The sequence below is a fragment of the Triticum aestivum genome, chromosome 4B (genome assembly GCF_018294505.1).
Source record: "Triticum aestivum cultivar Chinese Spring chromosome 4B, IWGSC CS RefSeq v2.1, whole genome shotgun sequence".
NCBI classification, from domain to species: Eukaryota; Viridiplantae; Streptophyta; class Magnoliopsida; order Poales; family Poaceae; genus Triticum; species Triticum aestivum.
In genome coordinates, this window is record NC_057804.1 from 99618747 (window position 1) to 99643136 (window position 24390).

The window sequence follows — 24390 nt, forward strand, 5'->3', positions numbered from 1 at the left end:
CCTCGCCGCACGGCACCGCGGGCCGCCTTCCGCCGGCCGTTGACCTCGCAACACCCATCCCCCACCCCCCGCGGATGGCAGCTAGCCACCTCCGCCGTCAGCCGCAACTTGGCGATGAAGTTCGTCACAACTCCGTCGCTACCGGCCATCGACACATGCAACACTCGCCGCAGTTGTAGCTAATCCGTGAACGCTGCCGGAACTCGCCGCCGCGCTTGAAGCACCATGGCCTCGTGAATGGATGTAGCAAAACACATCGCCACTGGTAGCAAAAAACGAGGTTGTTGCAACAAAAATGGCGTCTTCGTCGTCGCCGGTCACGCCTCGATCGTAAAAAAGCGCCATGGCCGCATGAATGGATGTAGCAAAACACACAGACGGTAGTAGCAAAAAATTGACACGGTTGTAGCTTTTCTCACAAATGGTTGAAGCTTTTCCCCTCTACGATGGAAGCTTTTCTGTAAACCATTGAAACTTTTTCGTTTTGAGCAGCGCCTGGGTGAAATCTTCCTCTATCGTTCGGTCGCAGCAAAATCACAGAGAGACGCCATGGCCGTCGTCGAGGAAGATTTCTCAATCTCTGGTTGAAGCTTTTTCATCTGCAGGTTGAAGCTTTTGGTCAAACGGTTGTAACATTTCCTCTATTTTGTTGTCTGGTTGAAGCTTTTTTATCTACCGGATATAGCTTTTTGTGTCCATGGTTGTAGCACGGGAAAACGCCGTTTGCAACTCTCCCAGTACCGCGGTTGCAACTCCTCCCCGTGGCCATGGTTGTAGCACGGGTACCTCGGTCCTCCCGGCGTTTTGCCTGTCGCCGGTTGCAACAAAAGGGGAAGAGAGGAGGAGGAAAAGGGAAGAGAGGGAGAAGGAAAAAGAAGAGGTGGGAAGGCGAGCGGGGCTGCAATCTATATCCATGACCGACGGCGAGCTGCTCCACGCGCTACAATGGGGAAGATGAGATGGGGTCAGACGGCTGGCGGAAGGAAGAAGAAGCAAAGAAAAAAGAAAAAAAAAGTGAAAAACGGTTGGGTCAACTAAACGCGCGCCTGTCAGCGTGTCCCGCGCGTGAAAAAGGGAAGCGACCGGCCGAGTGCTTCGGCCGGCGCACCAGGCCCAAACACTTACCTTATCAAAAAGGGTTCGCTTGCCACCCTTCTCGTCGTGAGTTAATTTTTTCGTTATTTTTTAACATAATACAGGCGCAGAGCTCATACATACACATACCTTTGTGAATGCACACACGCACGCCCTGCCCATATGAGCACCTCTGAGAGACTGGACTAGCACATCATCTTGAGATTGGCGAGGTCGATACAAACGCTTTCGTAGTCGACAGAAACATCTCCTCCCACTGAATGCACATTGCCGGAAGAATTGAAATAAATTCAGAAAAATACGAGCACCCGGTGTCAAGTCTAGGACGGGAAGTCTGGTGGGTTGTGGGCATATTATTGTCCTCCTAACCATCCAACCACAAGTTGGTTGGCAATGTTGCGATAATGTTAGAGCATCTACAGCCGCGGCCTGCAAATCCGGGCTCCTAAATGCCCGCGGTCGCATCCGGGCGCATCCACGGACACTCCTTAAATCTTGTCGTCCACATCCAAATATCTAATATCCGGTACCTCATATCCATACTAAGCATGCAACGTAGGAAAAAAACATAGATCATCACACACACATAGAATCGAACATAGAAATGCACATTCCGATCACCAAAAGATCACCGACGGATGTCCAAAAGATCGCCAAAGTTCACATAATTCACATACACGACGGACAAGTTTGAACTAGATTACTAAAAACTTGAAATTGAAGACAGAGATGGCGGAGCTTCGCCACTTCCTCGCCAGCCCTTTGCCCTTGCGGTCGCCGGCGTAGCTGTAGGCGTCAACGGTTGGTGGTGGATCGTACGAGTCGTCGTCGGAGGTGTCAGAGAGGATGATGAGTGCTTTCAACCGTCAGACCTCCCTGGCCTGCTGCCGCTTGAGCTTCGCGAACCGAGCCGCCTCCGCCGCCTCGCGCTCGGACTGCTCAATGGCAATCCGGAGCACCTTGGCGTTCTTCTGGCGGAGCCGCCGCGCGTCCGTCTCCGCGATCGTAAGCAACCGGCGGTAGACCCATTCAAGGAGCCGCGCATCCTCGTCAGGCTCCGCCTGCATCCCGCGGCGGCGGTGCATGGACTGCTCCGCCTCCTTCCTCTCCCTTTCCCGCTGCCTCTCGCAGCGGGCGGCGCGCGCAACCAGCAAGAGCAGGGGACGGCATAGGGGAGGCGCGGATTGTGCAGGCCGCCTGTCGGAACTATGCACGGGCCCAGAGGGGTCAGCGCCGGCGGGGAAGCTGCAGATCCGGAGCTGCCCCGGTGTCCACCTTGGACCGCTCCAAGGCGATGTGGAGGGCAAGCTCAAAGCCTGGATCCAGCTCGAAGTCGGAGCGACTGCCGGAGCTCGACATTGCCCCGGATGCGATCGGAATCGGTGCGGGGAGAGGAGAGGACGAAGCGAGAGGAGAGCGTGAGTGAGTTAGGGTTTCGGAGCGATGAGCCAGATGAAATTTTTTGTGGGACAGACGTGGGGTCGGTATTAAGCTGGACTTGTCAGGCAGACGCGCCTGGGCGTGCCCGGGCCACCCCATACCCACCCCATATTTGGGCTGGATAAGAGGGGTGCCGATCAGCCCTGGCGCTTGAGGCCCGTTCATGGCGCCCGCCTAGGTCAAATTTTCGTGACGGCCAATGACTTGACGGGACCCGGGCGTCCGGCTGTAGATGCTCTTACATGTGTAGAAAAAAAGGGTGCTCCTAGGGTTTCCATGCTAAAGAGTAGAACGCTCTGGATGCAGAATTTGAGGGAGATCTGCCGACGAGGGAAATGGTGAATCGGGCGTTTTGGGTGGATGCAAAAAGAATACTTATGATTCATATAAACCAAACAACTCATATCCCTGTAAAAAAACATGTAAAAGAAATTCGGCCCTCCAAATAATCAAAGAGTCCAACTGTGTTGTGTAATCGCTTTGCTACCAAATTTTATTGTTTTCAAGTTTCAACCATGTGAGGACGTGTCAATGCAATCCTGCGACTTCTAAAAATCTTCAAATCAGAGAGGCCCCTCATTCCTTCACATTTACTAGCAAAATATGTGACCCGTGCTCTGTAATTGCACCGGCTGCTCTAAAAGCTCCAGCTAAAGATTCCAATTCACGAAAGAGAAATGAAGCCATTCCATGACAGCCAGATTAAATTCCCATGTTCAATGCTAAACATATTGGCCCCAAATCTACAGTAACGCCTATAATAACTGTTCCCTTGCTATTCTTCCTCTTCATCCTCTGGTGTGTGCTCTGGAAAAACTTGCTGCGCGGTCCACACGATAGAAAAATGGCCGCCGACAGCAACCGGAAGGCTCCCTGCGGCAAGCCTCAGTTCCTCAAGGTGCTCTTCACGGACTTCATGGAGAAGATGCCGATCCCGGCCAAGTTCATGCGGCGGCACCTGGCAGCGGAGCCCGGGCTCCGGCGGGCCACCCTGATGAGCCCATTGGGCAAATTCTGGCACGTCGACGTGGTCCGAGACGGCCACGGCGGCGACAGCGACGTCTACTTCGCCGGCGGCTGGGCCGAGTTCGTGAGGGCCAACAGGCTGGAGGAGGAGAACTTCCTGGTGTTCAAGTACGAAGGGAACATGGTGTTCACTGTGAAGGTGTTCGAGACGTCCGGGTGCATCAAGAACTACGACGACCTCGTCGTCTCCGGCGCATTGTTAGAGCAGGCAGCACCGAGGAAGCGGTCCAGCACTGGCTGTGGATCGCAGCCTACGTCCAAGGGCCATGGTACGTCTCGCCTCTTCTTCTTCTCAGAATGAGTTTATGTGTGAATGTGTTTTTCCTGCAAAGATATCATGTCACAATTGTTAAGTCTATATTATCTTTTAAGAAATTAACAGTGTGGCTATATATGAAGTATGATCACACAATAGAAAATAACAAACTTCTTTGTTTTTAACAAAAGTACACCTCATGAAAAAGTTAAAGGAAACCAAGATCATGTAGAATCTGCATTTTAGAACTTCTTTGATTAACATTATTTGCAAAACGGATGAATAGAAAAAACACAGGAATCAGTGTCATGGCATATTGAAATCTACTGGATTATATGGTCGTTTGGTTGTGCACAAAAAAGCATGATTTCCTATGGAACCTAGTACAAATCAAACAACCCACGTAGGAAATATTCCAAAGGATCATAATCCTCCAAAATTCCTATACAATTCCTTTGAATTAAAGGAGGCCTAATAATGTTCCATATTCTCAGTCCTTATAAATGTTTACTTGGGATGTTAATTTCATTGACTGAGTTACAATAGCTTGGAAGTGTTGATGCTTGACATTCTCAAGTCTTATAAACATATCTTCTTTTACCCTCTCAAAAATATTACTAAGATTTATTTATTTTTGATACAGACCCTTTGCGCTTACTTGTGGAGTACCAAAAATATTAAAATATATAGAATGATTTTTTTTCCTTTTGATGGATAGAAGTAATACTTTCACACTCATCAACTACACCCAATAACTTATCCGTCGCAGAAAAAAAAACAGCTACACCATAACTCATAGTGATATTTGTGTGAAAAATATGGCGAATGTCAAATAAATCACTATAAGAATCAATGGTGCACATGTGCTAAAGAAGGGATATCATTGTGAATAGGTGATGTTCACCCATTCAACTACATACCCAAAAAAAACCTCGAGGTGTCCCGAAAATACAACTCCTGCGTACGTACAGATAAAACACCTCTCACCATTTCCAATATTCTGTGTAAACAAATCTGCACATATATACCAGCTAGGTAGATATAGCGAGCGTAAGAATCAGGAAGATTAACAATGGGGCTTATCTTGTATGTTTCGCAGGTGGTACACATGCTCAGAAAACCAGGAAGGTCAGTGACAGGAGCCTTACCGGTGATGGTGTCATACAGGCAAAGAAGCAGTACAAACCTCGCAGGATTCTGATGGAAGACAATGATGGCGAGCAAGATGCCACCACAGAGAAGTACGCCCAAGCGGACACCCACTCCGGCATCGCAACGGAGGCCAAGGAGTCCGAGTACACCGGCACCCTCCCTTTCTACGCCAAGACGGCGACTCCTTGCAACATTCGCTACAGCTACATGGCAAGTTCTTTAGCTGGTTCAAAATCAAATCTATACTCTCTAGTTCAGATAGATATGCACTGTGAACTTATAGTGTTTGTTTTGGCTTGGGCCTCGTGTAGAACATCGGGAAGAAGTTCTGCGTCATGAACGGCATCGCGACGAACCGGCTGATGATACTCAAGGACTCGGGCGGGAGGTCGTGGCCCGTGAAGCTGACGCTGACGAGCGACCAGGCGCGCATGAAGGCTGGGTGGGGCCACTTCTCCGGCCACCATGGGATCAAGGTCGGGGACCTCTGTGTCTTCCACCTCGTCGACGAGCACACCTTCAACGTCAGCATAAGGCGGGCCGAGTAATAATAAAGTGTTTTGTCTACTGGTGCTCTGTGTGGGATGTGTCTTTTTCCATACTATCTTGGATTTGTCCCTTTAGCTTTGGTAATAATAATAATAATAATAAAGTGTCTCGGATTCCAAACAGCATGCATTTTAGATGTAACCACATACACTACTGGAAACTCGCTGACAAACAGAGTAGCAGCTGAAACCATATGAGGCAGGTGAATGAAATGGAACACAATGAATTCATATCAATGATCTCAGATATGTAAAAGTGCCATTAGCATGGAACAAGAATGTTACATTGCTATGTGCCATACAGGACTAGTTTATACTTCCACAGACACATGATTTCACCATCCGAAGACCATATGCAGTCAATGGAAAAGAAGCAAACGACATACTGTGCAACAAAAAATAATTTGGTGATGGTTTAAGTTAGACTATCAAAATCTTAAGAATAGGCAGCAGCATGCCTGTCCAACGACAAATCTACAGAGTAGGCAGCATAGTAGAAACACGATTATGTTGTTAATGTATCTTTCATTGGCATACATATTTTCTTCAAACGGCTTAATGCTGTTACATGATGTTTCCCAAAAAAAGATTATTTTTCTGCCGCTTCACAAGAATTAAACAACAAAGCAAAAATGATGAACAAATGGACTGTTGTGTACTAAGTACCAATATTTGCATTTTGCGATCTTATACTGCAGTGTGCGCATCATGTCTGGAGCAACAGGATCCTGATCAAATCATCACACCGATCACCTAAAAGAGGGGGCAATTAGCACTATGCTTCACACAAAAATTGAACTCCATGACAACGATACGTATTCACTGCGTTAAACAAAATCTATGATTGCAAATATATTATCCAGAATTACCTCTATTGAAACTTTGGAATGCTAATAATCACTTGGATTTTATCAGCGCCATCCAAATAATATTCACATCCAAGGTGATGCGTGGACCAGGCAAAGATCACTTCCTGCGTATACTGCGCTGGCATCATGACCACTTGCCAGCTAGTGATCACATGTTGCATCTTCTCCTGCTGTATAATTTCAAATGATGCTTGGTTCTAAGGGTGACAACGCTATTACATACTGCAACATTGCCAGCCAATATGGTATCTCCAAGAGCTGATGTATAAGAGTAGTAACACCCGTCAACAATAGCACGATCCTACTTTCCTTCCTCCAGTTTATGCTACAAGAACTGGATGTTTGAAATTCATCTCAATGCAGGATCATCTCCAAATTTCAGTTTGTCTGCTCAATTGATCTTCTCGATTCTGCAGGACCACCCAGTGAAGTTGAAGACTGTTTTCCTTGGACTTGGATTATGGTTTTAACAGCCTAGCCATACGTAATGCTGCCCGAACTTTCCTCACGTCATTCTGAAACCCTGCACTACGAAGGCCAGCGATGACAGCACGCTTTGCAGATGCAAGAACACTGTTCCCTTCACGCAAGCAGATCCGCAAGAATTTGGATGCCATATGATACCTACCCACCTTACATAGACCATGGACTAGTGATGTGTAAGTAAAATCATCCTTCAGTTTCATGTTGTGAAGTAATTTGATGGCTGCATCCACCTCATCAGATTTGCAGAGTGCGTCCACCAAGCAATTGTAAGCAACAATATTTGATTCCATGTCCCTTATCTCCATGTAACATAACTGCTTATGTGCAGCCTCGAAATGCCCCATCTTGGACAAACCATTAACCAAAATTGAGAATGTGTACTCATCACTCTCCAGACCACCCTCTTCCATCATACTCAGCAGCTCAAACGCGTCATCCAGCTTCCCTTCCTGGAATCGCAGGTAAATCAGCGTATTATAGCATGCACTGTCAAGACTGAACCCACTCCGTATCATTAGCTCACTGTAGGTATTGGCTTCTTCCATCCGTCCCTTCTTGACTAACGCACTAATCACCGTGCAGTATGGGAAGAGATCTGGAATGTACCCTCCGTCAAGCAATGACAAGAAGGTCTCCAGCCCCTGATCAAACCTGCCATACGTAAAGCAGCACTTCATGACCGTCGTGTAAGTGACGATGTTCGGGGCATGCTCGGTCCTCCCAAGCTCCCTGAGGACCATGCGGGCATAGCCCACCTTGCCTGACTTGCACAGCCCATTGATCATTGTGTTGTAAGTCACAATGCCCACCGGGAGCCCCGTCCTCTGCAGGTACCTGAACATCCTGTAGGCGTTCGTCGCGTGGCCGAACCTGAAGAGCCCATCCAGGAGTGTGTTGTAGGTGGTGGCGCACGGCGCGACGCCTTTCTCGGCCATATCGGCGAACACCCGGTAGGCATCCTCTGGGTGGCCAGACCGGAACAAGCAGTGCATGAGCGCGTTGTAGCTCCAGGCGTCGGGGGCGACCCCCGCCTGGAGCATTTCGTCGAACAGGTCGAGGGCGCGCATCGTGAGCCCACCCCGCGCGGCGCCGGCGATGAGGGAGTTGTAGGTGACGGCGTCGGGGCTCACCCCGGCCTCCCGCATCCGGCGCAGGACGGCGAACCCCGCGTCGAGGCCCGAGGCGCGGCAGTGCGCGGCGAGGAGGGTGTTGTAGGTGACGACGTCGGGGGGCATGCCGAGGCGGATGGCGTCGACGAGGACGGACTCCGCCCGGGCGAGGCCGCCGCCGCGGCAGAGCGCCGCGAGGCAGACGTTCATGAGCCGCGTGGACAGCCGCGTCCGCGCCCAGGTCATTGCTCCTTCCCCGCCTCCTCCTCACCGCGAGACTATCTTCCGGTTCCGGGCTCGCTTCGACTCCCATGCAGCTCGCTCGCTGTCCAGAACAACTTGCCGAGTTCACGACGAGCAAGGCCGGCGCCTTGTTATGGGGTAAGCGCTCGGCTGCAGGAGGCGGCGAGAGGTTGGTGGCGGCGACGGCGCCGCCGGGTGGTCGGGGCTCGGGAGGGAGTTGGGAGTTCGCACTTCGCAGACCGCGCAGAGAGGGACAGACTAGAAAGAGAGGCCAGGTGGGCCATGCATGTCATAGGCCGCACGGACAGACAAGTAGGGTTCATTTCGCCTGACCCAACAGTCAGTGAGCACGAATCTAAAAAAAACAGTCAGTGAGCATAATAGGAGAAGGAATTAATTCAGCACATGGATGGGATTTCCTTCAAATACTCCCTCCGTTTCAATAATGCTAGATACATCCATTTGAGCAACAAGAGGGAGTACTATTGTACAAAAGATTCACAACAAATTGGGAAGGAAAAAATCATTCTCATTCACACTAATGCTTTGGGCTATGTTACAAAAAGAAAGAAACATCATTCGTCATACAACAATATCTGTGAATACAATGAACAAATCAGGAAATCGGCAGGATCATACATACTCAAAAATCAAAATGCCGGCCGGCTGAAAAGGAAATCAAAATGTGGCTTGAGGAAAAGGCGGATACAAAATTATACATGTGGAGCGCAAACCAGCCAGGCTCACTGTGCCTTCATGGCTTTCTCCTTGCAGAGCTGGTGCCACTCCTGGAGCACGGCTGCTTGGAGCGCACGGTGCTCGGCTTCCTCCGCCGTGAGCTTGGAGAGCGTCGAGGGGCCCTTGGGGTTCCCAAACCCGTCCAACTCCTCGCTCTGCTTCCTCTCCTCTTCCTCTTCTTGCTCGGTTTTCGCGGGCGGCATCTTAGGTTTGGCTGCCTTGAGTAGCGCTATCCTCTCCATGGATATCTTCAGCCGCTCCGCAGCTGTGCTCTTCACCTCTTCTTCGGGCATGTATTCAACAGCGCCGTCCGTGATGTCATCCAGCCAGCCCTGGAGGTCCGACTCGATCTCTCTTGTGATCGATTCATCAGATGCACGCACGACAAACTTGCATATCATCGTGGTTGTCTCGTCACCCAGATCAACATTTCGGCTGACCTCACTTGCACCGAAGATCATCATGCCCACAAACCCACCAAACCATGTCTTTGCAGCGTAACACAACTGTGGAAGATACATGTGTTATATAACCTTACAAAAATGTTAACTCTGCACAGGATAGAATCAAGACCATGTCATGACACCGTCCAAGTGACTATCAGTCAAATGCTTACCTGGAACCCAGCAACTGTTCGGATGAAATGAGAGCAGACTTGATGGAAGGGCTTGGAATAAATTGACTTCAACCCACTGAGGAAAGGAGAGCTATCATACTGCTGAGCTGCAGTGGCCTTGAAACCACTACCTTCATATGTGTATGTGCCAGTGCACTCAACCATGGCTGGCAAGCTTGGCCATAGACGAAAATACTCAACTGGAGAGCATTCATATGGCAAGAGAAGTTCAGCGAGAGGGATCTTGTAGGGCTGACACCGTAAAACAACCGGCTCCCCAAGCTCTGGCCGGAGCGCGCGCTTCTGCCTCGTCATTTGTGAGTCCTCTTCTGCATAATCTCCTTCATAGTCTGCCGATCCTCCACTTCCGTAGAATGGGTAATACAGGACTTGAACCCAGAGAGAGCATCTCTCAAAATGTGAAACTCCCACAGTGACACTACTTTGGACTGGATCCTGCAGAATTGACAAAGCATTTTCCAAATAAATTAGATGCAAATATGGATTAGCCAATCTGAGATGGCAGTACTTACCCAATGATATAATATTTATTATCACTATTCTATTTTTATCAATTGCCCACATTTTTTAGCGCAACTCGTCTGGAAACAAGATACTGTCACTAGTAGTTAAGTTACTTGAAAGCCGCCGCGATGCTAGATGGCTCTTTGAAAATCACTTATATTTAACATCATGACCATGATAGTGGATTTCATAGTCTCCACTACCACATTATATCTGGTGTGCAATATAATGTGAGCTCAACTGGCTAGACAGGTATACACTACATTGGGAGGTATGGTCTTTAAATTTTGCCAGGAAATAGATTGAGAAGTTCATTAGCTAAGGAAGAAAATCTTTCACTGTAAACTATATTCAAATAATATATTTGCAAACAAACTGTAATATATTTGCAAACAAACTGCAGCCCTACATTTGTCTGCCCATTCTGACTAATGACAAATTCTTAAATATTTTAATTATTGATACATAATTGAAATTAAACTGCACAGTAAAAGCATATGTAAACAAGGCATTTCAAGAGTCATGGAGGCACCTGGGAAACAAGATTACGCAGGTGGCGAACAGTGCGGGAAAATCCATCCATATAATACAATGCTCCAGAGAGCCCAACTCGGATATCCACCCTGTTGAGTTCCAGCTCAGTCAAATTCAAAATCTGCAAAAGTGTACATTAGTTAAAAAGGGCAATCATAGAGCTCAAAGTCAAACAATACTATGGCTTACAGCAAAACTATATGTCAGACACAAATATTTGTTTTAATTTCTCACCATTTTACCGGGTGGCAAAGTGCACATAAACTATGCAGGAGCAATAAATAAAGATATAAAGTTCCTAACCTAACCAGTGATCAACAGTAACCATGACACAGCAGTACAGATCAATAGAAATTATGTTAAATGTACACGGAAAAGATCATCATCTCATCGATCAGGTTATACCTTTAAATGTAGGGTGATTCTGCCATCAGTTGGATCCGCCAAATGATATGCTTCGATGTAACATGGATCGCTGCTGCCAGTCAGAGTGCATGCTTTTGGAAGATCTTTGTGCAAAGCACCGATACCCTTAGTCTGTAGGAGAGTTAACTGGCTGGGATTGGGCCTCCAAAGCTCCTGAATGGCCTTATGAACTAATCCCTCCAATTTCCTATCTTGTGCAGCAGCAGCCTCAGAAAACTGAACTGTAAGTTTGTGGTGGCTAAAAGGGTAATCTCCTGTAGCATCGCCTACACCAACCCACCTGGATGAAATATTGGAAAGTCAAACATGGCAGTGATTTTTTCCCAAATGCATGTTCGTAGAGAACTTCTTTTTTTTTAGATATAGAACTTTTGCAAATAGTGCAGCCTGATGTAAAATAATTAGTTTGAAGATGCAACCCTCACCTGTTATCTGGATGATTCGTCACATACTTTATTATCTGCAAGACATAACGTGACTGATGCTTGGTGACAGAATCAGCTGAAGTACTTGACCTGAACTCCTCCAATTCTTTACTGAGGAGCTGGCCGGCTCTTGCATTTCTGGTTCCCAAACGCTGAGCGCATATGAGGACAGCCTGCACATCTTGTATCCTATTTGATGTAGTGGCAGAGGAATCGGTGTTGAATAAAGTCTTATGCATGTTAGATATGATAATATTCAGAGGATCCTCTGGGTCGTCAGCTAAAAGAGGATCAAGACCTTCAAGATCAAAGTGTTCAGAAATTGCCCATATCAGCCGTGATGATATTCTTGAGGTATGAACCTGAAACGTTTATTCACATTTAAATATAGGCCAATCTAGATTAAGAAAAGGTACTGAAAAACTGAAGAACTAATGACACCATTGGTCTTTTACCAATCATCTCTAACTAGAAAACAATCTTTACAGAATGACACAGTTTAAGCTACAACTATTTGCAGTGGAAGATTAACAAAAGTACAAGGAAACCAAATAAAGGCAGGCATAGTGAGATCCAAACGCAGGTAAAGCCTTGACAAAGTAGATGCAAGAAGAATGGAGACGGAGTATATTAGTACCAATCTTCAAGAACAAGGGGGAAGTTCAGAGTTGTACTAATTACCGTGGAATTAGCTGATGAGCCATACAATGAGGCTATGGGAGAGAGTCATTGAGCACCGCTTAAGAAGAACGACAAGCATGACCAAAAATCAGTTTGGTTTCATGCCTAGGAGGTCGACCATGGAAGCCATTTTCTTGGTACGACAACTTATGGAGAGATACAGGGAGCAAAAGAAGGACTTGCATATGGTATTCACTGACTTGGAGAAGGCCTATGATAAGATACCGCGAAATATCTCATGTGGTGGGCCTTGGAGAAACACAAAATCCCAGCAAAGTACACTACCCTCATCAAGGACATGTACGATAATGTTGTGACAAGTGTTCGAACAAGTGATGTCGACACTGATGACTTCCCGATTAAGATAGGACTGCATCAAGGGTCAGCTTTGAGCCCTTATCTTTTTGCCTTGGTGATGGATGAGGTCATAGGGATATACAAGGAGATATCCCATGGTGTATGCTCTTTGCGGATGATGTGGTGCTAGTTGACGATAGTCGGACAAGGGTCAATAGGAAGTTAGAGTTATGGAGACAAACCTTGGAATCGAAAGGTTTGAGGCTTAATGGAACTAAAACCGAGTACATGAGGTGCGGTTTCAGTACTACTAGGCACGAGGAGGTTAACCTTGATGGGCAGGTGGTGCCTCAAAAGGACACCTTTCGATATTTGGGGTCAATGCTGCAGAAGGATATGGGGGTATTGATGAAGATGTGAACCATCGCATCAAAGTCGGACGGATGAAGTGGCGCCAAGCGTCTGGCATTCTCTATGACACGAGAGTGCCACAAAAGCTAAAAGGCAAGTTCTACAGGGCGGCGGTTCGACCCGCAATGTTGTATGGCCCTGAGTGTTGGCCGGCTAAAAGGTGACATGTTCAACAGTTAGGTGTAGCGGAGATGCGCATGTTGAGATGGATGTGTGGCAACACGAGGAAGGATCGAGTCCGAAATGATGATATACGAGATAGAATTGGGGTAGCACCAATTGAAGAGAAGCTTGTCCAACATTATCTGAGATGGTTTGGGCATATTCACGTAGGCCTCCAGAAGCTCCAGTGCACAGCGGACGGCTAAAGCATGTGGATAATGTCAAGAGAGGTCGGGGTAGACCGAACTTGACATGGGAGGAGTCCATAAAGAGAGATATGAAGGATTGGAATATAATCAAAGAACTAGCTATGGACAGGGGTGCGTGGACGCTTGCTATCCATGTGCATGAGTTGGTCGCGAGATCTTATGGGTTTCACCTCTAGCCTACCCCAATTTGTTTGGGACTAAAGGCTTTGTTGTTGTTGTTGTTGTTGTTGTTGTAGAACTAGGTGGGATCAAGCAAAACAAAAATATTATGACAGTGCATTAGTAATGAATAAAAATCGCACCTTACGTCCAACAGGTATTTAAATGCATAGCAAAATGTGTTTGAATATCAAAATAATGAGATGAATCATAACCTCACGAAGATCCCTAATAAGCTGTAGCTGCAAATTTCGAAGTCTAGTCTCATTTAGAATCTGATCTTGAGATGCACCAGTCTTAATTGTCTTCACGCCGCCTCTGGTATCATATATATGACAAAGCCGTACAAGCAACTTCAGATAGCAATCAATTGCATAGGTACGCCCGTCACAGTCCCAGAGAACACAAGGCCTGCAAACTTCCACCACATCCAAAGCAGGTTCTGTCCAATTCAACGCACCGTAACCAGTACCATAGGCTAATGCCCCTATAACTCTGCTCTCTGTCCCAGAATTCTTCTGCTCAGGTAGTGGAAGAGATAGCTGGAAACAACTTTCAACCAGTGAGGCAACTAACTCTTCTCTGAACAAGCTTTTGCTTGTTATGCTGTTTAGATCATCCTTCACCCTTGCATCCTCAAAAAGAGATATCACATCTGTTCCTGGAACGGGCTTCTGACCTCTTCGAACGCTCTCCTTTGCAAAAAGATCAACACAAAGAGCAGTTCGGCAAATGCATGCCAATGCATGCATTCGATCTGATTCTGCTCTCAAATTTTTCAGCATCTGAAGCAGCCTTTTGAACAGAGACACCTGCATCACAGAACATGCTTTTGTAAATCCATCTTGAACACAAATTTTCACAACACTTGTTCACTAAACTGAAATTGTCCTTCTCGCTATCTTCTTCACAAGTTATGCATGGAAGGAAGAAACTGATAAAGATCTGCTAGCACATGATATGGCACGACTCCAATCAATGAATTATTTCACATTTTTTAGAAACCCGGAAAAGAGAGAAAAATAAAAGGAGAATATGGGGTGCATGGGCAACTAGTTGCCAGAATTACCTTCCGAACATAGTAGCAGTAATTGGTAAGCAAGATACCAATAGTATACTACTAAACCAGGTATCAAAGTAATGATGCATAACCATTTTACATTGGCTCCACAAGTTATAAATATTGATGATTATATGCTAAGTAATGTGAAATTTTCGAAGGCCCAATACTTCTGTGCTTAATTTGAATAGATAGCGAGCAAACAACATTGTATCACCTATTGGCTTAAGTTGCTTAGTAACTGATCTATCATGACAATACAAATCAATGCTCAGCCGATAAGGTTAATAGATAAGCTTTGATTTGTGATATAGTACCTATAACGATGTAAATCATACGGTAATGCTCATGCTAAGGAATACACCAACAAACTAGTTGTGATACACTAGCCAGATTTTTACTTGCCATATTTAAGAGATGACATCAAATAATGAAAATTATAATTAATAAATGTATATAGTAGCATTTCAGAAAATCATTTTTTGTCCAAATAAACAGACAACAATCAGCACATGGAAATACAACCTACTAAAGTGCCATTTGATTCACCAGTCTAACAACAACAAATAGATTTTTGGATTTTTGGCATAAGACTGAAATAGGAGATCACATGGGATAAGACTAAATTTGTTTGGTTCGAACAATAATGTCAGCTTTGAGATCAGAATTTATGAATCTAATAACTAATAACTCTTCATGGTGCTGACAATTAAGATTTATAACACTGTATTAGTTTAAAAACTTGGGATCAGTATGGTCTCAGGCTTGTGCACTAAAAACAACACTAACTAGTAGAATTGTGCGTTACTGGAATTACTTGACAGACTCCAGTTAAAACAATAGCTTATGTGGCTGAAAGGCTAGCCATGTTTCAACTAAAATTTATATCATGTCTAATTGATGACAGATAAATCCATGTATTGGCACGAAAACAGAAGCCTCCTAAATTACTTCATACAAACTTGGCTCACTACTAATGCCCACTTCCAGGATCTTTAATCCAATAGTTGCCTCGTTGACATTGGGCACAAGACACAACCAGTAGATTTACCGCAGGAAATTAGCAAACAACAATCATTGAGTTGATAAGACTAAGGTGAATTGCTCTTATAAGTCGATTGATTTAGTACCTGCATTCCAAGATCCAGCAAATGGAGATTCGCCACAACAGCTCTGACAATCGTCTCCCTCATTGATGAGAACTCTTGTCGGTCCCATAGTGTTAGGATTGCAATAATGGCAGCTGAAGCCCACTCCGGCTTGCCTCCGGGCGCATCTGCGAGCGAGAGCATATTGATCCCCACCTCAAACACCAGTGGCGGTTCCAGCGAGCTAAGGAAAGGAAGCAAGTGCGAGACAATGTCAGACACCCCCACCAACTTCTCCGCACTCGCCTCCACGGTATCGGCTATTGTAGTGTCTCCTGGTTTGGCAATCTGCCGCAGCGTGTTCACCGCGCCAGATGCAACCATTTTTGCTGCATGCACAAGAGGGTACACAGTGACCCGGAAGCTCTCGACGGGCATCACCATGGATCTAGCAATGAGCATGTTTCGCCGGGACCAGATGAAGTCGATGGCGTCAGCTGCCCACTGGGCACGCACAGCGAGCGCACCCTCTCCATCAACGAGCTTGTCTCCAGCAAGCCGGCTCATACGCCGCGCGTCCAGCTCCTGGAACAGCCGAGCAAGTGCCTCGAACGCTGCGGCTGCCACTGCGTCTGCAGAGTCCAAGGCCAGCTCGGTCAGACGGCCCCACCAGGTGGTGGCGTGCCCCATGAGCGAGGGGTTGGTGGAGCACATAAGCGCGAGGTCATCGCGCGGGAGGAGGGAGGAGAGGGAGGTAACGGCGGCAAGGCGGAGTGACTCGGCGGGCGAGGAGAGAGCGGCAGCGATGTCGGCGTGCGCGGAGGAGAGGAGGGTTGGGAGTAGGTGCGAGGGGAGCGACGGGAATGAGGCGATGGAGGAGGCGGCGACGTCGGGATCCGGGAAGGAGAGGTCGGAGCGTAGGGAGGAGAGCAGGAGCGGGTCGAGGAGATCGGGGGGCAGGGGCAGCGCACGGAGAAGGTCGAGCGCGAGGCGCTTGCAGACGGCGGAGGAGGGTGCCGCTAGGATCTCGGTGGCGGCGGTGCGGGCTAGCGCGGAGACGTCGCGGCCGGCGGCGCACTGCTGCAGGGCCTGCAAGAGCGCTGACGACTGCCGGAGAGCGTCCGAGGAGCGGAGATCGGTGGTGATCTGCGCGATGAGGAGGTCCATCGCGCCGCTGCCGCAATTGGGCTCCGGCGATCGCCGGAGCTGGGGAAGAGTAGCGGTGGTCGTGCAGATCTGGGAGGGAGGGGGAGAGTGCCAGAGCACGAGAAGGGTCGGTGTTTTGTTTGAGTGCGGTGCTGCGGCCGGTGGTAACGGGTCGGATCTTTTCTTTCTTTTTTGAACATGGGTCGGATCTTTTCGTCCAGCGACTTCGGTGACTCAGCGAGGACTGATCAGTAGGGCCCGGAGCGACTGTAATTGTCGGGGTTCGATCTAGACCGTCTATGTTGAAGTTTTGGCTAAAGTGAGTATATCTCACGGTGCAGGCCGCTCCATTTTTTTCGCGAATAAAGCAAAAGGCTTGCGTATCATTGCATTGATAGGTAAAGAGTGGCAATAGTACAAGAGTTTGAAATGGAAATGGCTGTCGGGCCTGTACACATGGATGGCATGCAACGGCAACCTTGGCGCAGAGAGGAGGTGGGTGCGCGAGCCACAAGGCCTAGACTACGGCTCTGGCATGATCAGCGCGAGACCAGCGGCGCCCGCGCGAGCCCAGAGTCTTGCCTCATCTCGATTGTCATTGACGGCGCGGCTGGCAGAGGGGTGGTGGCCGTCGAAGATGCATCTGTTCCGGTGCTTCCAGAGCCACCAGGCTGTGAGGATGGCAATGGAGGCGAGCCCACGGCGAAGACAGCGCGGGGTAGCGGCAAGGGCGGAGTGGAGCCAGGTGGGGAAGTCGTCGTCCTGTCCCGGTGGCGCGACAGTGGAGCGGCACCAAGATAGGATATCGTGCCAAACTTGGCGGGAGAAGGAGCAGCCGGAGAGGAGGTGATGCATCGTCTCGGGTTCCTGGTCACACAGGGGGCATGTAGGCTCGTGAGGTAAGTTGTGGCGCGCGAGGCGGTCGGCGGTCCAGCATCTGCCGAGGAGTGCGAGCCAGACAAAGAATTTGATGTGTAGTGGCGCCCACGGCCGCCAAGTGATGCGCCAGTTGGGGTCCTCCGTGGAGCCGAGGAATAGAGACTGGTAGCTAGAGCGCGCAGTGTAGCAGCCGAAGGCGGACCAGCGCCAGGTTATTCTGTCCGGTGTGTCGTCGAGGGCGAAGTGTTGAAGGCGTCACCAGAGGGAGACGTACTGGATGGTCATCTCGGTGCCGAGCGCGCCCTGAATGTCCGCGATCCAGGCGCGGTTATGCAGGGCGTCGCGCACCGAGAGCGTCTTGTGCCGTCGCTTGGGGACCTTGGCGTAGACGAGAGGCGCGACCTCGGTGATGGAGCGGCCGTCGAGCCAGTGGTCCTCCCAGAACCTGCACTTGCGCCCATCGCCGACCGTCCAGGAGGTGGAGGCCCGGAAGAAGGCTTGGACGCCAGGGCAGTGTGGGATGTGCAGGTGCTGCCAAGGGTGGGAGGGGTCTGTTCTTTGGAGCCAAAGCCAGCGGGTACGGAGAGAGGTGCCCACGCGCTGGAGATCGGGGATGCCCAGGCCACCCAGAGCGATGGGTCGGCATGCGCGACGCGAACTGACAAGGCAGTGGCCGCCGCTCACATCCTTGCGCCCATACCACAGGAAACTACGGAGCAGGCGGTTGATTTGCTTGAGGACGGGGGGGTTGATCGCGAGCGCGATGAGGGTGTGCACGGGCATTGCAGATAGGACGTGGTGGCAAAGGGCGAGTCGGTCACCACGCGACATCATGGATTCCCACCATGGCAAGAGCCGACACTCGAGCTTGTCGAGGAAAGGTTGAAGGGTTGTAACGCTGACCTTCCGGATGGACAGGGGCAAGCCGAGGTAAGAGGTGGGGAAGTCCTTAACCGGGCACGCGAAGCTGGACGCGATCACGGTGCATTCGTTGGCCGTGCACTGGATGGGGGATGTCGCACACTTGGAGTAGTTAGTGCGCATCCCAGAGGCGTCGCCAAAGACGCTGAGAATGCGGCGGACGGAGGAGAGGTCTTGCGCGTCCGGATGGCAGAAGATTACCACGTCGTCGGCATAAAGGGAGATGCTCGATGCCATGTTGTTGGGGAACGTAGTAATTTCAAAAAAAATCCTACGCACACGCAAGATCATGGTGATGGCATAGCAACGAGAGGGGAGAGTGTTGTCCACGTACCCTCGTAGACCGTAAGCGGAAACGTTAGCACAACGCGGTTGATGTAGTCGTACGTCTTCACGATCCGACCGATCCAAGTACCGAAAGTACGGCACCTCCGAGTTCAGCACACGTTCAGCTCGATGACGATCCCCGGGCTCCGATCCAGCAAAGCTTCGGGGATGAGTTCCGTCAGCACGACGGCGTGGTGACTATGATGATGTTCTACCGGCGCAGGGCTTCGCCTAAACTCCGCGACGATATGCCCGAGGTGGAATATGGTGGAGGGGGCACCGCACACGGCTAAGGAACGATCCGTAGATCAACTTGTGTGTCTATGGGGTGCCCCCCGCCCCCGTATATAAAGGAGGGAGGGGGGAGGCCGGCCGGCCCTTGTGGGCGCGCCAAGGAGGAGGAGTCCTCCTCCTAGTAGGAGTAGGACTCCTCCTTATGACTCCTCCTTTCCTACTCCTGCTAGGAGGGGAAAGGAAGGGGGAGAGGGGGGAAGGAAAGAGGGGGGCGCCGCCCCCCCCCCTCCTAGTCCAATTCGGACCAGAGGGAGAGGGGGCGCGCGGCCCTCCCTGGCCGCCCCTCTCTCTTCCCACCAAGGCCCATGTGGCCCATTAACTCTCCGGGGGGGTTCCGGTAACCCTCCGGCACTCCGGTTTTCTCCGAAATCACCCGGAACACTTCCGGTGTCCGAATATAGTCGTCCAATATATCAATCTTTATGTCTCGACCATTTTGAGACTCCTCGTCATGTCCGTGATCACATCCGGGACTCCGAACAAACTTCGGTACATCAAAACTTATAACTCATAATAAAACTGTCATCGTAACTTTAAGCGTGCGGACCCTACGGGTTCAAGAACTATGTAGACATGACCTAGAACTATTCTCGGTCAATAACCAATAGCGGAACCTGGATGCCCATATTGGTTCCTACATATTCTACGAAGATCTTTATCGGTCAAACCACATAACAACATACGTTGTTCCCTTTGTCATCGGTATGTTACTTGCCCGAGATTCGATCGTCGGTATCTAATACCTAGTTCAATCTCGTTACCGGCAAGTCTCTTTACTCATTACGTAATACATCATCTCGTAACTAACTCATTAGCTACATTGCTTGCAAGGCTTATAGTGATGTGCATTACCGAGAGGGCCCAGAGATACCTCTCCGACAATCGGAGTGACAAAACCTAATCTCGAAATACGCCAACCCAACATGTACCTTCGGAGACACCTGTAGTACTCCTTTATAATCACCCAGTTACGTTGTGACGTTTGGTAGTACCCAAAGTGTTCCTCCGGTAAACGGGGGTTGCATAATCTCATAGTTACGGGAACATGTATAAGTCATGAAGAAAGCAATAGCAATATACTAAACGATCAAGTGCTAGGCTAACGGAATGGGTCATGTCAATCACATCATTCTCCTAATGATGTGATCCCGTTAATCAAATGACAACACATGTCTATGGTTAGGAAACATAACCATCTTTGATTAATGAGCTAGTCAAGTAGAGGCATACTAGTGACTATATGTTTGTCTATGTATTCACACATGTATTATGTTTCCGGTTAATACAATTCTAGCATGAATAATAAACATTTATCATGATATGAGGAAATAAATAATAACTTTATTATTGCCTCTAGGGCATATTTCCTTCAGTTTCCCACTTGCACTAGAGTCAATAATCTAGATTACATAGTAATGATTTTAACACCCATGGAGTCTTGGTGTTGATCATGTTTTGCTTGTGAGAGAGGCTTAGTCAATGGGTCTGCAATATTCAGATCCGTATGTATCTTGCTAATCTCTATGTCTCCCACTTGGACTTCGTCCCGGATGGAATTGAAGCGTCTCTTGATGTGCTTGGTCCTCTTGTGAAATCTAGATTCCTTTGCCAAGGCAATTGCACCAGTATTATCACAGAAGATCTTCATTGGTCTCGATGCACTAGGTATGACACCTAGATCGGTAATGAACTCCTTCATCCAGACTCCTTCATTTGCTGCTTCCGAAGCAGCTATGTACTCCGCTTCACATGTAGATCCCGCCACGATGCTTTGTTTAGAACTGCACCAACATACAGCTCCACCGTTTAATAAAAACACGTATCCGGTTTGCGATTTAGAATCGTCCGGATCAGTGTCAAAGCTTGCATCAACGTAACCATTTACGACCAGCTCTTTGTCACCTCCATATACGAGAGACATATCCTTAGTCCTTTTCAGGTATTTTAGGATGTTCTTGACCACTGTCCAGTGATCCACTCCTGGATTACTTTGGTACCTTCCTGCCAAGCTTATTGCTAAGCATACATCAGGTCTGGTACACAGCATTGCATACATGATAGAGCCTATGGCTGAAGCATAGGGAACATCTTTCATTTTCTCTCTATCTTCTGTAGTGGTCGGGCATTGAGTCTGACTCAACTTCACACCTTGTAACACGGGTAAGAACCCTTTCTTTGCCTGATCCATTTTGAACTTTTTCAAAATTTTATCAAGGTATGTGCTTTGTGAAAGTCCTATTAAGCGTCTTGATCTATCTCTATAAATCTTGATGCCCAATATGTAAGCAGCTTCACCGAGGTCTTTCATTGAAATTTTTTATTCAAGTATCCTTTTATGCTATCCAGAAATTCTATATCATTTCCAATTAATAATATGCCATCTACATATAATATTAGAAATGCTACAGAGCTCCCACTCACTTTCTTGTAAATACAGGCTTCTCCAAAAGTCTGTATAAATCCATATGCTTTGATCACACTATCAAAGCGTTTATTCCAACTCCGAGATGCTTGCACCAGTCCATAAATGGATCGCTGGAGTTTGCACACTTTGTTAGCACTTTTTGGATCAACAAAACCTTCTGGCTGCATCATATACAACCCTTCTTCCAGAAATCCATTCAAGAATGCAATTTTAACATCCATTTGCCAAATTTCATAATCATGAAATGCAGCAATAGCTAACATGATTCGGACAGACTTAAGCATCGCTACAGGTGAGAAAGTCTCATCGTAGTCAACCCCTTAAACTTGTCGAAAACCTTTTGCAACAAGTTGAGCTTTATAGACAGTTACATTACCATCAGCGTTAGTATTCTTCTTAAAGATCCATTTATTCTCAATGGCTTGCCGATCATCGGGCAAGTCAATCAAAGTCCATACTTTGTTTTCATACATGGATCCCATCTCAGATTTCATGGTTTCTAGCCATTTTGCGGAATCTGGGCTCATCATCGCTTCCTCATAGTTCGTAGGTTCGTCATGGTCAAGTAACATGACTTCCAGAATAGGATTACCGTACCACTCTGGTACGGATCTTACTCTGGTTAACCTTCGAAGTTCAGTAGAAACTTGATCTGAAGTTTCATGATCATTATCATTAGCTTCCTCACTAATTGGTGTAGGTGTCACAGGAACCGGTTTCTGTGATGAACTACTCTCCAATAAGGGAGCGGGTACAGTTACCTCATCAAGTTCTACTTTCCTCCCACTCACTTCTTTCGAGAGAAATTCCTTCTCTAGAAAGGATCCATTCTTAGCAACGAATGTCTTGCCTTCGGATCTGTGATAGAAGGTATACCCAACTGTCTCTTTCGGGTATCCTATGAAGACACATTTCTCCGATTTAGGTTCGAGCTTATCTGGTTGAAGTTTCTTCACATAAGCATCGCAGCCCCAAACATTAAGAAACGACAACTTTGGTTTCTTGCCAAACCACAGTTCATAAGGCATCGTCTCAACGGATTTTGATGGTGCCCTATTTAACGTGAATGTGGCCGTCTCTAAAGCATAACCCCAGAATGATAGCGGTAAATCAGTAAGGGACATCATAGATCGCACAATATCTAGTAAAGTACGATTACGATGTTCAGACACACCATTTCGTTGTGGTGTTCCGGGTGGCGTGAGTTGCGAAACTATTCCGCATTGTATCAAATGTAAACCAAACTCGTAACTCAAATATTCTCCTCCACGATCAGATCATAGGAATTTTATTTTCTTGTTACGATGATTTTCTACTTCACTCTGAAATTTTTTGAACTTTTCAAATGTTTCAGACTTGTGTTTCATTAAGTAGATATACCCATATCTGCTTAAATCATCTGTGAAGGTGAGAAAATAACGATATCCGCCACGAGCTTCAACATTCATCGGACCACATACATCTGTATGTATGATTTCCAATAAATCTGTTGCTCTCTCCATAGTACCGGAGAACGGTGTTTTAGTCATCTTGCCCGTGAGGCACGGTTCGCAAGTACCAAGTGATTCATAATCAAGTGATTCCAAAAGTCCATCAGTATGGAGTTTCTTCATGCGTTTTATACCGATATGACCTAAACGGCAGTGCCACAAATAAGTTGCACTATCATTATTAACTCTGCATCTTTTGGCTTCGACATTATGAATATGTGTATTACTACTATCGAGATTTAACAAAAATAGACCACTCTTCAAGGGTGCATGACCATAAAAGATATTACTCATATAAATAGAACAACCATTATTCTCTGATTTAAATGAATAACCGTCTCGCATCAAACAAGATCTAGATATAATGTTCATGCTCAATGCTGGCACCAAATAACAATTATTTAGGTCTAAAACTAATGCCGAAGGTAGATGTAGAGGTAGCGTGCCGACCGCGATCACATCGACTTTGGAACCATTTCCCACGCGCATCGTCACCTCATCCTTGGCCAGTGCTCGCTTATTCTGTAGTCCCTGTTTCGAGTTGCAAATGTTAGCAACAGAACCAGTATCAAATACCCAGGTGCTACTGCGAGCTCTAGTAAGGTACACATCAAGAACATGTATATCACATATACCTTTGTTCACCTTGCCATCCTTCTTATCCGCCAAATACTTGGGGCAGTTCCGCTTCTAGTGTCTAGTCTGCTTGCAGTAGAAGCACTTAGTTTCAGGCTTAGGTTCAGACTTGGGTTTCTTCTCTTGAGCAGCAACTTGCTTGCTGTTCTTCTTGAAGTTCCCCTTTCTTCTTCCCTTTGCCCTTTTTCTTGAAACTAGTGGTCTTGTTAACCATCAACACTTGATGCTCCTTCTTGATTTCTACTTCCGCAGCTTTTAGCATTGCGAAGAGCTCGGGAATTGTCTTGTTCATCCCTTGCATATTATAGTTCATCACGAAGCTCTTGTAGCTTGGTGGCAGTGATTGGAGAATTCTGTCAATGACACTATCATCAGGAAGATTAACTCCCAGTTGAATCAAGTGATTATTATACCCAGACATTTTGAGTATGTGTTCACTGACAGAACTATTCTCCTCCATCTTGCAGCTATAGAACTTATTGGAGACTTCATATCTCTCAATCCGGGCATTTGCTTGAAATATTAACTTCAACTCCTGGAACATCTCATATGCTCCATGACGTTCAAAACGTCGTTGAAGACCCGGTTCTAAGCCGTAAAGCATGGCACATTGAACTATTGAGTAGTCATCAGCTTTGCTCTGCCAGACGTTCTTAATGTCATCAGTTGCATCAGCAGCAGGCCTGGCACCCAGCGGTGCTTCCAGGACGTAATTCT

The 24390-nt window shown here is 47.5% G+C and overlaps 3 protein-coding genes across 3 annotated transcripts; 1 reads left to right on the plus strand and 2 right to left on the minus strand.

Annotated features, from left to right (window-relative positions):
• Positions 1-3010: 3010 nt before the first annotated feature.
• On the plus strand, positions 3011-5655 carry LOC123091272 (putative B3 domain-containing protein Os04g0346900). The gene is made up of 3 exons (XM_044512732.1): positions 3011-3830; positions 4917-5251; positions 5293-5655. Exons 1-3 carry the CDS (start codon positions 3248-3250, stop codon positions 5515-5517), a joined length of 1143 nt encoding a protein of 380 aa, XP_044368667.1. The 5' UTR covers positions 3011-3247; the 3' UTR covers positions 5518-5655.
• A 527-nt stretch (positions 5656-6182) lies between these two features.
• LOC123091271 (putative pentatricopeptide repeat-containing protein At4g17915) lies at positions 6183-8494 on the minus strand. The gene is made up of 2 exons (XM_044512731.1): positions 6387-8494; positions 6183-6270 (listed from the first exon to the last, which is right to left on the minus strand). The coding sequence occupies exon 1, from the start codon at positions 8225-8227 to the stop codon at positions 6845-6847; it is 1383 nt and encodes a 460-aa protein (XP_044368666.1). The 5' UTR covers positions 8228-8494; the 3' UTR covers positions 6183-6270; positions 6387-6844.
• Positions 8495-8732: 238 nt separating this feature from the next.
• On the minus strand, positions 8733-16849 carry LOC123091268 (protein TPLATE). The gene is made up of 7 exons (XM_044512729.1): positions 15598-16849; positions 13623-14219; positions 11489-11850; positions 11043-11343; positions 10636-10758; positions 9579-10034; positions 8733-9468 (listed from the first exon to the last, which is right to left on the minus strand). The coding sequence occupies exons 1-7, from the start codon at positions 16720-16722 to the stop codon at positions 8968-8970; spliced, it is 3465 nt and encodes a 1154-aa protein (XP_044368664.1). The 5' UTR covers positions 16723-16849; the 3' UTR covers positions 8733-8967.
• Between the last annotated feature and the right edge of the window lie 7541 nt (positions 16850-24390).